At 37.9% G+C, this 15024-nt stretch overlaps 1 protein-coding gene across 1 annotated transcript in view; it reads right to left on the reverse strand.

Moving 5' to 3' along the window:
- The window catches only part of BAZ2B (bromodomain adjacent to zinc finger domain 2B), a 158347-nt gene that overhangs the window by 49954 nt on the left and 93369 nt on the right, over positions 1–15024 (reverse strand). The window contains exons 7-13 of the mRNA XM_067316811.1: positions 14214–14423; positions 13180–13578; positions 9206–9812; positions 7625–7915; positions 5406–5466; positions 4768–4876; positions 4399–4500 (exon numbers count right to left, since the gene is read on the reverse strand). Coding sequence (XP_067172912.1) covers positions 4399–4500; positions 4768–4876; positions 5406–5466; positions 7625–7915; positions 9206–9812; positions 13180–13578; positions 14214–14423 — 1779 coding nt within the window. The remainder of the gene's footprint in view (positions 1–4398; positions 4501–4767; positions 4877–5405; positions 5467–7624; positions 7916–9205; positions 9813–13179; positions 13579–14213; positions 14424–15024) is intronic.

A 15024-nucleotide genomic window follows, 5' to 3' on the forward strand; every position in this document is an offset into this window, starting at 1 on the left:
GCCCTAGTCTTACCTTTCTTTTACGCCCCTCATTTCTCCAAAAAGAACACAGGTACATTTTGAGTTTCTTAATTACAGAATTAAGAGTTGATACTCCAAACACAGGGACAAAAAAACAACCTGTGTTTCAAAAGCATATCTCAAATACTGATTTCATATAGTTAGTAACATTGCATGAAGTTGCTTTACTCAAATTTATTTTTTAGTTTAAGCATCCTTGAAAAAAAATGGCATCAGTTCAAAAATGCAGTGTAGCTGTCAACCACATCAGTTTATTTCTAGAGGCTGAAATCCATTCCTACACTGCCTCAAATAAGAACTGTTTCCCATGAGGAAAGAAAATGAAAGAACTATAAAAAAAATTAGAAGCTTATCCCTCTTTAAGATTCTGCTTGAATCCAGAACACCTAATAGCACTAAGAAAATGACCACTCTCAACTACTACAAGAGGATAAATTTCTGACTAGGAAACTTAGAAGGGAATATTTTTTCCACAGTTTATCAGAACACACCCTATAATTTGGGACACAGGTATATATTCTGTATCTACTTGATACTGTAATTTAAACTTACTTCTATTATCTAAATGACTAAGCCTCTGACACATCTACAATAACTTTGATGCTTAAAAAGCTTTTCACATCGAGTGCAGAATCCCACCACAGCACGTGTACGATCTAATCCAGTGACTGCAAATCTTTCTGGGCCAGAGACAAATATACTATTTGCGAAGAATACTCTTGCTGCAATACGTTAAACAGAGCCTGTAAGATGCAATTTAGCAGGGCACAGCTCGGCAGCACTCCACACCTCTCTCTTCCACCTTCTACTTCAGTGCAGTGTTCTTATCCACATCGCCGCAACGCGTAAGTGGCCCTCCACCTCCCCACGCCACACTCACACCTATCACTCACAGTTGTTTACAAGCCTCTTAGTCCTGCAAATCAGTACGTACTTTCCCAAACTTCAAACATTTCTCTGCAGTCTGCCTGGCGGCCCGCTTCTGCCAGACACGCCGCTTTGCTGCCGCGGCTGCACGACAAGAAGCACAGCTGCACGACCGCCGCTCTGAACTAACCTCACCGTGGGAACCGAGGGACCCCCGTCTGGTTGCCTGTTCCACAGGGGAGAGGAGCCCTGGCAGCATCAGAAGCAAGTAACTTGCATATTTTTTGGCTGGCTATAGGTCATTCTTTAGCATTACTCATTTAGCCCGCAGATAATTTTCTTTGCATTTGGTTCTGTCTTTGAGCTCTTAGAAACTTATGCAGTCACTTGGCATGTGTGCTGCACATCTCGAAAGACAACAGAAATATGCAGTGAAGAAAGGGAAGAGTAACAGTGAAAGCTACACAGAAACAGTGAAAGCTACACAGAATAACAGGAGCTAGAGCAGCAGCAGAAATCAAATTACTGGAATTGGTTCTAGAAATCCATGAAGATAGGATTATTATATACTGAGTGTTGCAGCTGGGCAACTAAACAAAGTTTGTTAAAAAGGGTGGACATCCTCTTCATGAAGTATCAATATCACATATTGCAAATTAGCAACCTGGGCACAGTTCAGCTGTTTACATTACTATCTAGTAGGTCAAAATATGATATATAAAATGTAAAGAAATTTTAGCACATCTTAATCATAACAAGCTGTTGTTACTAACTTGTTTTACTTAGCTCCATTAAAAACATTTTTAAAGGATCAGAATTGGGAAAAAAATATATATATATATCCTAAAAAATGTTATTAAAGAGGTGGATTGATAAATGGAAAAAAAAAAAAAGAGAGAATAGTGAAGCATATTTTTGTCATTCCAAAACAGATGCAAGAAACTTGCACAATCTAGTGGGTAAATTATAGCTGATAACAACCTACCAATTAACATGTACATTTTTCTACTTTAACAACTTGAGATTTTAATTCTGACTGAATCAAGAAATGGCACATTTGGACCTTCATGCCAGCTGAGGATGAAAACAGCAAACAGAGTTTTGAACTGAACTAGAACAGAGCAGGTTCTGTGATCTTGAATGCTGGTTGATGTATTTAAAAATTACGTAGTGTAACATCCATAGATTATCTTTAACTCAGTCTATATGAAAAAAAAAAAGGTAGTGACAGAATAAATAATATATAATCATGTCAAACACTGAATGCGTTAGGATTAGGCTATGTAAATATCAGTAGGTATAGCGTAAAATTACAAGTAAAGACTAGGCTTACAAGCACAAACACAGACAGACACATACAAAGACTGGAAAATATACTATACCACACTGAGGTAACAGAAATAAAGATACACTACAGCAACTAAGATGATGGTGTATGACAATGTAGTTACTGTGAACAAATATTACTTTCAGAAAAGATATTTCAAATATCCATTTTACTACAGCAAGCGTTTCCCTGGGGACCAAACAGTGAAACCACTTACCTATAATTATTGTTCTCCAGAGACAAACATCCTGTACAGATGCTCTCTAATTATAATACCTCCAGATAGAAGATATTCCTCAGGCTCTCCCAGATTCTTAAATGATTCCTTCCTCCATCCCAGATGAGGGGACTGAAACTCTGAGTTGCAACCTCAGAAAACTGAAAATTAGTCCTGTCCACTGTCTGGGAATTGATCCCAAGTCCATGAAATGCACATATAATAATATGCAAGCGCAAGAATCCAGCTTCTCCACTTGACGTAAAGTGGTGAGGAGCAAAAAAGCCATGATCTGGGGTAGGATCCCCACAGAAAACCTGGGTGAACCGAGCAGAGCAGTTTGCCGTGCAACAGGCACACGACGAGCTGCGAGCCCCTGCCGAGCAGTGGCACGTCCCGCCGGGGCGGTGCGAGGAGCGTTTGCAGAAAGGGCTGCTGAGCTGAACGGGTCAGGCACGGCCCCGGCCCCGTCGTGACGGCGCACAGCAGGGTCGCGCCACGGAAGAGCCCAACAGCTTGCGTCACTCAAATACCTAACCGATCCCTTCTGCCAGCCCGGACAAGGCAGCGCTTCCCACCTCCTCGCTGCCCTCCCGGAGTCCTTTCTCCGGGAAGCTTCTTCCTTCGCCTACGTCTACGCAGAACTCACCACTAACCGTACCAGCAGCAACCGCAGCGAGAGGTACAGTAACTTTATACTGCCTATTACCACGCTCGCCTACGGAAACAGGGGCCTTCCTCCACTGCTTCTCTCCGAAGGTTTATGGGATCAAAGGGAAGAAACTGCAAACCGCCCCATAACTTACAGAAAGATGACAGAGATAACTACAAGGGAACATGAGAAATGAAGGAATACGGGAAACAAACATGAGAAAGGTAACAGGGCAGAAAGAGAACAGACGTCCTGACATTGCACTGTCTACAATAATAGGAATTATTCAGATCAAGATCACTGAGGTGCGTAATGAAGTTCACGACTACACGCACATGTAATTTTTGGTTTATGAAGGCCAAACACAAAGGGGTTTTAGCAATGCTGCCAGCAATCAGCCAGCGCTAACTAGAAGTGGCTGCTTACCGTGAACTGAGGCTATATTAATACCTTTTAATTTATTCTATGTAGATGTTACATATTTCCACATGGTATCACAACTACCTAGGATGAACTAGGACAAGCATTCAAGATTGCTGAAAGCATGATGTCTGTCCATATTCCTGTAGTAATATACCCAACACCCTTATCATTTAAAGTAGCAAACACATTCACTGATAATAGTCCGAGCTGCCTTCGCACACCCTAAAGAAACAGCAATGTGACCAAAACAGAGTAACAAAGTACAGAACAAATGTAATGTTAATTTCCATAAAATCTTAATTTTACTTATCCTTGTGTGGGCTATCCACATAAAGTTTAACAGCTATACTGCTGTAAGCTGTACTTGGTATACTCAGCATTGCTTCCTGTAAAAATCTAATTCTTCAGGAAGCTCAGACCATAATCTTCATATAACAAATGTGTATTTAAATACATATTTTAGATACATTATACAGATGAATATATGAAAAGAGTGTGATGTAACGCATAACAATTTTTATAAATATTGAGTTCATACAATATGGTAAGAAAAAGATTTTACTCAGAAATATCTGAGCATTTTCTGAGATAAAATATCTAGCTTTAAGTTCCTTCTTACTAGATAAATCCAGGCTTAGAGGTGATCATAAGGCATGCCGAACACCTGCAACCTCCTACTGAAGTCACTGAGAGGTGAAGGTTTTTGACACTGCCCAGGATCAGGCCCTCAGCTTATCACAAGAAGTACTATAAAAATTATACACAACTTTTAGAATGAATTAGCTAAAAACAAGCAATGCTCCAGACTGCAGTAAAAAAAAAAAGTTACTTCTCCTAAATTTATGTTACTGTTCCTTGGCTCAAAAACTTTACTTTTTAAAAAGTGGATACCTGCGGTCCATCTCTGGCTTCATAGAAGTCACCCACTCCTATTTTTGCACTGAAGCTGAAATTGTCCCTTGAGATATCCATTATTCCATTTCTGCTGAGATACTGAAAAAATCACATATTTTTCCACTTCAGCTTGTAAATAATTACAACTCAGCTTTGATGTAAAGCTTTGCGAGTGTAATGTTTTGCATATTCTATAAAGGGAATATGCATTTATAAGAGATCAAATCAGTAAAAAGTTGAGATACATTAAGCCTCGCATCACAGGACATTTTCGAAATAAGGAACTTTACTGGAGGAAAAATCACGTTTTGTATTAAGAGCATGCTTAGCAGCATAAGAATCTAGAAATTAAGAAAAGAAACCTACCTTTATTACTTCAGGATACTGTCTCAGCTTCTTTCCACAAGGTGCAAAATATGCTACTTCACCTTGAAGACGACCACCAAAGTTTCTTATTCGGGTTTCTCTTTGCCAGCTAGAGTAATAAGAAATAGTTGCATACAGCTTTTTTTTTTTTTTTTAATAATTAATGTCAATTTAATAATTTTACATGAAAGACAAGAATCCCGTATCTAAAATGTGACAGGGGTATCAAAAATTAGCTAGGCAAAAATGGAAACTTTTATTATGCAACTTGTCCAAACTGAATATAAATGGATTTATATCAAGCTATTTACATATTACCAGATTTTAAACTGCTTAGAACTATATTCCTGGTACAGTTATATGGAATCTGTTCAGGCTCAGGTCTCACCATCAGAACTAATTTCCAGTTTCAAAACTGCTACGAAGATTCGTAAGAGAATTTGATACAAAAGAATTAATACATGAACTATGCTGACACTTCCAAAGAGATCCAGAGTAACTGTGATTCAGAAATCTAAATCCTTGAAGCCCTTTTCACATATTTCAGCCCCAAATACTTTAAAATGCCATTTCTTTACCAACTGACTTTTGAAGGTATTATCTCTATTTAGCGAATCTCAAGTAAATATGTGACCTACCCGTATTCTAGAGGAACACGCAGCTCCCGTTCATCTGTCACTCTTCGTCTTTTTGAAATACCTAAAACAGAATTTCTGATTAACACCTAAGAAAGAACATCAAAAAAGTCTAAAAATAATGTGTTCCTAAAATATAGTTTTTTATACTTATAGCCCCAAACCACAAGGTAAGTTATTTTTACATTCTACCCATTATATACACTTAAAGTAACAAGAGAATAAATTTAACTTATTTTTCTTTTGAAATTTTTCTTAGGTTTCCTTTGATCTTTTTCTTCTGAAATTGTAAATAAGATAAAACATTATCATACTATACAGAACTCCTGTCTTGTTTGGCTCTTTCAGGTATTATAAGGAGATAAAATAAAATAATTGGTTGCCACCCATATCTCCATGCCAGAAAAATGTTTTTTTCAGTACAGAAGATGAGAATGAACACACTCCTTTAAAGAAGTTCTTTAAAAATCCATACACTACTGGATTAAGCCTTCAAAGAGCACTGCGTATAGACTGTGGTCAAATGCCAAAGGCAGAATAGTTGGGGGATTTTTCCAGCTATTCAGAATTCCAAGAGCTATTTCCGTGTTTGGTGCTCATCCCAGGCTGAAGCAAAACTATGACAGACGATTGCCAGCAGTGGGGTTTTACAGAGTGCAGAAAGCTGGTGCTTTTCTTAAGCCTTTTTAAGAGAGCTGTAGGGCATGGACTACGGACACAGGTGAGCTCTGGGAAGATGCGTTTCTCAGATGCTGCTCCCGAAGCTGCTCTGCCTCGGTGCAGCCAGGCAGCGTCAGATGTTCGGCAGCGTCAGAGGTTCAGCAGTGCGGGCTCCCAGCCGACACAGCTGAACGGTCTGCGAGCAGCTGGCGAGCCCTCTCCTCTGCCGCGTACACCCACGAGCTGCCCACGCTTGGAAGCCAGACTTCCTGGACACTTATTCGCAGTCTTAAACACGGCTATTACACTAACTATTACACTAACTGGGTGTTACGCTGGGGGGAAACACTGCTTTTCTCAGCACAGGTGAATTTAAAAAAGGAACTATTCGGTGAAAAACAGGTACGGAGAAGAGGAGACAAGATCTCTTCAGTGACTGACTACCATTAGATAAGATGGATCAAAAACAATTTTAAATTACATAATGGTGATTCTTAGTAGGCAAAAAGTATTAGACCTAAAATAAGGAGACAAATTTAACGTATTGTGCCTCTCACCTCCATCTACAAACAGACATAAACCACTATCAGCCTTTTACAAGTATAAACCAACGCAGACTCCTGAGCAACAAAATTAGCTGTGTACTTTAAGAATTTGGATTACTCCTAAAACATGGGAAATCTTTTACAAACTGTAAAATTAACAGACCTGTTCCTGAGAAAAATAACAAGTAGATCCCTTATATTTCTTCAAAGTTAATGCCCTCAATGACAAAGCTCATAATTCCTACTCCACTGAACCCTAAATATAAAGATCAATTTATGAGTGTATGTCCCCATTTAAAACCTATTTACATGTTAATTAAATATCAAGTTGCTAAGTAGTAAATAGGCAATTTAATTGTTACTGTGCAAATAAAGACATGTCCAACTTTAAAAAATGCAGACTTTTCTGTAGCAGCACTAATTACTAAATCTTACAAATCAGTCACCAAATGAAAGATTATGAACACTGTAAAACATCATAAAATTACTAAATGTACTTTTCATACACCTTTTAAAAATACTTACTAGGTGTAATCCACACATTCTATTTAGATTTTTTTTAAATAATGAATTAAGTTATATTTCAACTAAATACAGTCACTGAATTTGTTGAGGAAGGGGCAGAAATAAAAGATTCTGCATGCAAATTATAATGTATAGAAATTAAACATGAACTAGAATAACCGCTAGAGAATAAAATGTAAGTAAATAATAAAGACTAAATAATGAAGACTTTTTACATAATAAAAATAAAATCTAGCTATTAAATACTACTTTCTCCCCAAATAACTATAAGAATCTAACACTACCACAACGGTTTGGAATGAAAATGTCCTGAACTAAGTGCTATGTTCAGGTCCTTAGTAACTGCAGTTCTGCTGACCGATTGTATTATCTGTTCAAAACATCTGGGAAAATATCACTTGGTAACAGTGTCTTAATTACTTTTTATAAATACTTTTACAACACATGCCAATTATACGTTACACTGTACTATATAAAAAGACATTCAGATACCACAGTGTGCACTTGGCGCAAGTGCAGATGACGGCGTCCCAATAAAAACCGTCGGCTGGGACTCAGGACATAAGGCAGCTGGCGCAGAGCTTGGGGTCTTTGCTACTTGGAGGTTAAGTGGTGTGGAATGAGCTCCAAGACCAACAGAAGAGCTCTTCACAGACGGAGCAGTTTTATTCAGTTTCAGTGGAGTTTTTTCTCCCTCAGTGTCTGTATCTGATTCATCTTGATCTTTATCATCATCATCATCTTCAGACCCTTCTGTATCTGACTCAGAATTACTGTCAGACTCTGTTAAGAAATTGTAGCAAAAGGCACATTATGACTGGATAACTAACAGCAACCACGCTTAAGTTCTGATGCTCATCAAATTCATGGCTTTATTAAGTAAGAAGGTTTTCTGCCTTAAAAATATTTTAAAAGGTCTCTGAGTAGCAACAAAAGGTTACAATGAATTTACTTAAACTTTAAAATGACTATAAATATGACAGTATAATGTAATTCTGCATGATAACGCACTGTGGTTTGGGATGAAATATTTATTTTTTATTGAGGAGACGAGAGACAGAGAAGAGGCAGCACTTTAAGAGATTCTTTGCCTTAGAATTGGCTACAGCTAAGACACATTTCCTGCGAGCCAGGCAGTGGCTGAACACTGCCACAGGATGGGCATCTTACAGGCTGTGAAACGCAGCATAAAGAGCAGGAAGCAAGTGGTGGAACCAGGTACAGGCCGACAGTTGTTCAGGACCAGAGATGTGGCAATCTGGGCAAAGGAGAGGTTAGACAGGGTAAAGGGCAGACAGGATGAGGAACTGAAGGTAGGCTAAAGCTGCAGGGGAGAAAGAGGATGAGTGCAGGGTCTGTGGAAGAGAGGGGGAAAGACAGCGACGAAGGTGGAGGTGGACACAAGAGATGCAGGCACAGAAGGAGAAAAGAAACGGCTGGGAATACAAGCTCTGCTTTGAAACAGGCCTAGCCTTTCCAATTTGTCCAAGAGCCTTTAAAATTGTAATCTGAAAGCAGTCTATAAACATCTAAGGCTTTACAACTGTCCTGGTATCTTTCTCTAGTCTTGCTCACTCACTACTCTGCTCCTGAACGAAGCCCAAACATACTTTTCCGGCCAATCCTGATAATTCAGAGGCTTTTTCAGTCCCTCTCTACAACAGATTCAGGGAAGCTTGTTCTGTAGATGGGCTCATAATAATTAACCATCAACCAGCCTATTCTTTCCCATCTTCTCCTGGGCACCTTGCCAGCTAAGCAGTATACGAGCCCAAGCTGGGCGATTCATCTGGAAGCCAGGTCCTTGGCACCCTTTCCAAAAGGCCCTGAAGACCCCTTACTGTGACAGCTGGAAGTATACTTGTCATAAGAGCAAAAATCAGAATACTCTAAACATGATTTTGGATATGCAACTACTGGGGACGAGGAGGAATGCACAGCTTTCCAGGGTATCTGTAAGACACTGTGAGAACCATGTCACCTCACAATTTCCTACCCATATTAAAAAGTTGTAGGAAATGCATCTTTTCAAAAATAACATTTCTACTTTTTGTATTAAAAAGATTAAACCACCTGATTGGCTGTCATCAGAATCATCATCTTCATCGTCCTCATCTTCATCATCATCATCGTCGTCATCATCGTTTGAGTCAGAGTCCTTACTGCTGGGGGCATCCGAGTCTGCCCCTCTGAACTGCTCCACCACCAGTTTTGCAGAATGAAGGCGGTGTTGTGTTTTTACTGCATTTATTGCATTATTGCTGACTGTTTTATCCTTTCCTGAAGCAGGTAACACAGGAGAGGTAGAGGGCATAACAGCTGTCCGGTTACCAGTTGTTTTTTTCCCACATGCACTCAAGTTCACCGGTGAAGAAAAAGGGGCACTACCAGATGTGGCTACACTTTCATTGATCTTGGTCTGGGATTTTGGTTTGGTAGTAAGTGCTAGAGGAGCTTCCTGGATGACGCTCTGAATAACTCCATTGGGTTGGTGATTACCTAAAAGTGCATTTGTCAGGAACGGATTAGAATGGTTGTTTTCCAAAGATGTGAGTTTTTGATGAGCTGGTGAACTAGAGGTTGGTTTGGAGCTTGACAAAGCTGCAATAACCTTCTTCAGGTTCTTAGATGATTCCTGTTTCTTCATCTGTGCTGTTGGGAATGTCTGTTTATATTGTTCCTACAGAAATAAGAAGAGGGGGGGATTAAAATTTTTTCAACCAGGAAAACTCTTTTCAACCCTCAACATCTGCTTCCAGAAAAACTACCTTTAGTAGGTCAAAAGTAGGTGGTAACTACAACTGCAGATATGAGTAATTTGAAGTTGCTTTAGGCTCTCTCTTGATTTCGACTATAAATTGAGGAGGAAAAGACTGGTCCACAAACTCAAGATGAAGCTAATCTAAAGCATAGAGGGAAGCTTTTTCACTTGCTACATCACTCTAAGACAGCAGTTTTCATGAAGACATTATGAATCTTCTAAAAATAATTCATTAAGAAAAAAATCCAAAAGGTAATGCCATAGGAAAAAAAATCCTCTTTTTCCTCATTTCAGCATATTAGGTCTCATTAGTGAATGTAAATCTAGTTTTAGAATTAATCCATTTTAAATCACAAGGCAAATACAACACAGTAATGGCTACAAAAATAGCAGAAGACAGAGAAGAGGCTCTTGGTATGGCAAAATTTGATCCAGAAATCCATGAAAAAAATGGTCTTACTCAAAAGTAGTGTTATGCTAGACAACCTTTTTTGATCTCTGAAACAGTACTGCCTGGAAGTTCTTCATGTAAAACTTAATTATTGCCTCAGAAATACAGGTAAAGCTTACACTGCCTTATTCTCAGGACTCTTCAAAAGACCAAGAAAATATCTAGATCTTCCTTGACAGAAGAAATAATAACAGAATGAATGCACATTAACAAATGGCTATATTGATACAAAACAGATAAAGATGGTGCTTTTTAAATAATTTTTTAAAAGTCAAATAAAATACATTCTTAAGTTACTACCATTTAAAACTGAATAAACTGCAAAATAAAAATTCATGCACTACATTTCCAGTAAAATTTTTAAAGAAAGGCAAATCACTAAATGGGTGAGAAATCACCAGCTAAACACTCATAACCTAAATTTGACAGCAGAAGGCTATTCCAATGGCAAAAAAATAAATTTTAATAATTATAATTCACTTAACAACTTCAAGTAAATGATTAGCTTAAAAGAATTTGTAATTGAATGGAAAAATAGTATTCCTTTTCTATTCTAGGAATCTATTACAAGTACTTTTTAGTCTTAAAATCCTAAATTACCTGTGAATCAAATAAACTCAGTTTACTCTTTAGCAATACCCAGTGTAAACATTTTTAAATACAAGATCCTTATTCTCTTCCAATTTCCATTCAAATCTAACTGAACAGAAATTATGTCAATTAAGTCAAAAAAAATGCATCAGCTGTAATAACTAACAACAAAATATAGAAACTGAGAATCTGTAGACACAGATTCTTTGGTTTTTAAGCTACAGAAATGCCAAGATAGATACGTGTAAATGTATTGTAGACTCCTGATCCGCAAAAAGGAGGATCAAATTTATTGCAAAGGCCATACTCAGTTTTAATAGCTATCCATTTGTGAATATCCTCCTGTCTTTAAAAAACAAACAAAAAAGCACACAAAAAAAATAAATTGCTCATTTAATAAAAAGGCTTTCAGCTCCCTGATTTTAAATCATGAATAAAATAGATTATTTTAATTACTTTTACTTAAATCTATCCACCCTGAAACAAAGAAAAGCCATGCTTACATACAAGATATGGGAAGTATTCTGACTGAAACTAGGAGAAGCAAAAGAAAAGCATTCAGGCCAGACTATTTACCCAGGAGTACTTTTCTCAATGTAATATATTGATTTTAGCTGCTAAATTTCCTTAAGAGATGCACAACACAATCCTTTGGGTTTTTTTGTCAGGACATAATGAAAGACAGAAGCTTTTAAATTTTCCTAATCCACCATGCTGAAGCCCTTCCAAATGCAGTTACACTCTGTCTTTAACTTATCCTTTGTGTCCAAGTATTACAGGGGCTTACTGTATTTAAGATCTACCAGAATCCATAGACTGGGAAGAAGGTAAGGCAAAAACCTCCCAACTCTTCTGGTTAAACTTCAGACACTTCCGTAAAGCATTCAGCTCTATTGTTTCATTACTCATGGGCTTTTTTTACACCCCCCCCCCTTTTTTTGTAGAAAGCCATCTTTGAACGCTGAATTTAGTCATTTCTCAGGTGTCCTTCGAAGTTCCACAGACTCACAGAGCAGTTAGGGTGGGACAGGGCCTCTGGAGATGACCTGTTCCAACCTCCCTGCTCCAGCAGGGTCAGCCTGAGCAGGTTGCTCAGGACCATGTCCAGTTGGGTTTTGAGAATCTCCAGGGATGGAGACTCCACCACCTCTCTGGGCAACCTGTTCCAGTGCTCAACCACCCTCACAGTGAAGATGTGCTTTCTTAGGTTTGGATGGAATTTCCTGTGCTTCAACTTGTGCCCATTGCCTCTTGTCCTGTCACTGGGCAACATTCAATTTGGTAAGAAAGGATTACAGATAACTCCTAGAGATTCAAAAATGTACATCTTGCCCTTCAAAAATGTCTCCACATGTCCATTGGTATAGGAAAAAAACATGCTCCTAAGTGACAATATGCTGCTTTGCTTTATATGCCAATGGCTTGTACTGAGGTGTCCCTAAAAAATTAAGGCCCCTAATAATTACATGGGTAAATATTTACTCAATAACCGCACTGGGGTCCATCACCACTTGCGGAAGTGAAGGTCAAGTTTTTAAAATATGTTTAAGAGGTTACGTGTCTATGTAACTTAATTTTGAGATAGTCGCATTTCTTTATTTTTGCCACATTGAGAGCTAGATCCAGAATACAAACCAACGGGACTTACAGAGATCCACATAAGTATTCAGACATGTAGTTCCTTATAAAATCTGTAAGAGTTTCTCAGCTGAAATATATTTGGAGGAGGTGAGCCTTGGCATATATCTTTCCAGGTACTCTTACCAGTATATGGTTGACTTTCAAAAGATCTGTAGAACTTTACTATGCAATGAGCATGAAACTAAAGTTCAGCATTATGTGTCAATAAGCTGCATATGTAACTGCATCATGTATACATTCAGATATGCACATATACATATGCATCACCAAGTAAATTACTTGCTTTTCTCCAAGATAAATTAACAGAATAGTTCAAGACACTTGTACTGTATAGTGAACCATTTCTAAAATTAAAGCATATTTGCTGCTCTAAAAAAAGAAAAAATGAAATAGTTCAGTACATACAACAATCCACACAACTTAGCTAATTTACATCATTCACAGATTCACATCAATTCTAAGCATGTCAGAATAAGCGTTATTCGACAATAAATGCACATATATTTTTCAAAACATTTCAGAGAGCTTCACAACAGATGACAGAACAGATGTTAAGAAGATGACAGGTAACAAATAATTAAGTTATTGGTGACTTTGACTCACCCGTTTCGATCTTACATCACTGGTCAAAGGGGTAGATTCTTCAGAGGTATTTTTATTCCCTGCTTTGAGTAGAGCAGAGGAAGGAACTATAAGTTTTAAATAGGTTTCCTTTTTGGCTTGATTTACCAAAGACAAAGGTTTCACATTGGGAACCAGTCCCGTAGACTGTATTACACTTGTGTGTTTGTTCACAGATTCCTCCTTTGCCTGAGAGCTTTGGAAAATAAAGGGAAGCTGCTGTGACAAAACCTGAGGCTGCTTCTGCTGGGACTGGAATGGTGAGTGAGTCTGGGAATCAGACACAAGAGGTATCTGCTGGTGTGTTCTTTTTTCTTGGGACTTTTCATGTGTTTTTTGTCCATCTGTTTTCATATCTGTTACACCACTATGCATTAGCACCTGCAAAATATGTATTTTTGTTTATATTAGATCAATTAAAGATGCTGAATAAAAATTACATCATCAATCCTCATAAAACAGTTACATTATTCTTGACAGACAATGAACAATAATAGTTTTAAAATAACCTTACATTTTATTGTTTAGTCTTTCCTTTCCCAAATAACTTCACCACGTGAAGATACTGTTTTATAGAGAAACAGTACTAAAACATGGTTGTTTTGAAATGTATTCTTGACTGTAAATCTCTTTTTCTTCTACTGGCTACTGAGGAAGATTAATTGCTTTACTGGGGAAAAAAAAGAACTGCAAACAAAATGCAGTATCCACAGAAAGACACAATTCCAATACACTATCAGCATGCAGCACTTAATTTCTTTTTATTTAAATATTTCCTACTTTATATCAAAACTAATGAGCTACCAATTGTTAACTATTAGTCTCCCCACTCCCCCACCGCAAAAAGGAGGGGGGAAGAAAAATACAGAAAACCCATAAACTAAAACGAAAAGAAGCACTCCTAACTTGCATTGATGCGTAAGTAAACAATTACTCACTGGAACAAACATTAACAGATCAATTTTTCACAAACAGCTTCCAGTGACAAGACTTTTAGCAGCAATGAGGTGTCATACCTTGTTCTTGTTTTTATGATGTGCTTCATTTTCAGAATCAGAATCATCATCTTCACTCTCTTCAACACTCTGGTCTTCCTCTTCCTCCTCTTCATCCTCCTCTAGATCATCGGAGTCACTGCTACTTATGCCTTCACTTGAGGTGTCTGAAGAGGAGCCCGAATCACTGTCACTGTTACTGGAGCTTTCCACGGCTTTTTTCCTAGGTTTCTACGAGGAAGATGAATGCTCTATTAATGGTTCACCTTTAACCCGTTGCATCATCTGATCATTATGCTTAATCTCAGGAACCCATGAACACACCTGATTCTCAAGAGGGTCTTAGCAAAAAGGAGAAAGAAGTTGTTCACAAGGTGATGAATAATAAAACACATTGCAAGATTTCACCAAAACATTTCTGGGACAACATACACTGTCAGAATAGTGGGCACCACTACACTTCAAAAGCATCGTATCAAATTCAGGCCTAGAAAACTGGTCTGGAATTCAGGTCCAGCAAACATCTGAAGAACGTACTTCTTCCAACACATTTAAAAACCAGGGCATTATTCTAAAATAATTTTGAAAGAACAAGACATACTGTATTAATCAAGATGTTTCAATGACACATTCATTTAAACTACATTACTTGACATGTAATTTCACAGTACATGCTGTTCAGAAATTTTATGTTTTGGCTATTGAAAAAAATATATTCAACAAGTTGCTTTTGAGAACTGCTTCTGAAAAATGAACCAACAACTCCTGAAATACTCTGACAACTACATTATGTTTACTTTCTTCTTGTGAAGAACCACAGATTTACATAGTA

This window comes from Apteryx mantelli, unplaced genomic scaffold (genome assembly GCF_036417845.1).
Source record: "Apteryx mantelli isolate bAptMan1 unplaced genomic scaffold, bAptMan1.hap1 HAP1_SCAFFOLD_129, whole genome shotgun sequence".
Classification (NCBI taxonomy): domain Eukaryota; kingdom Metazoa; phylum Chordata; class Aves; order Apterygiformes; family Apterygidae; genus Apteryx; species Apteryx mantelli.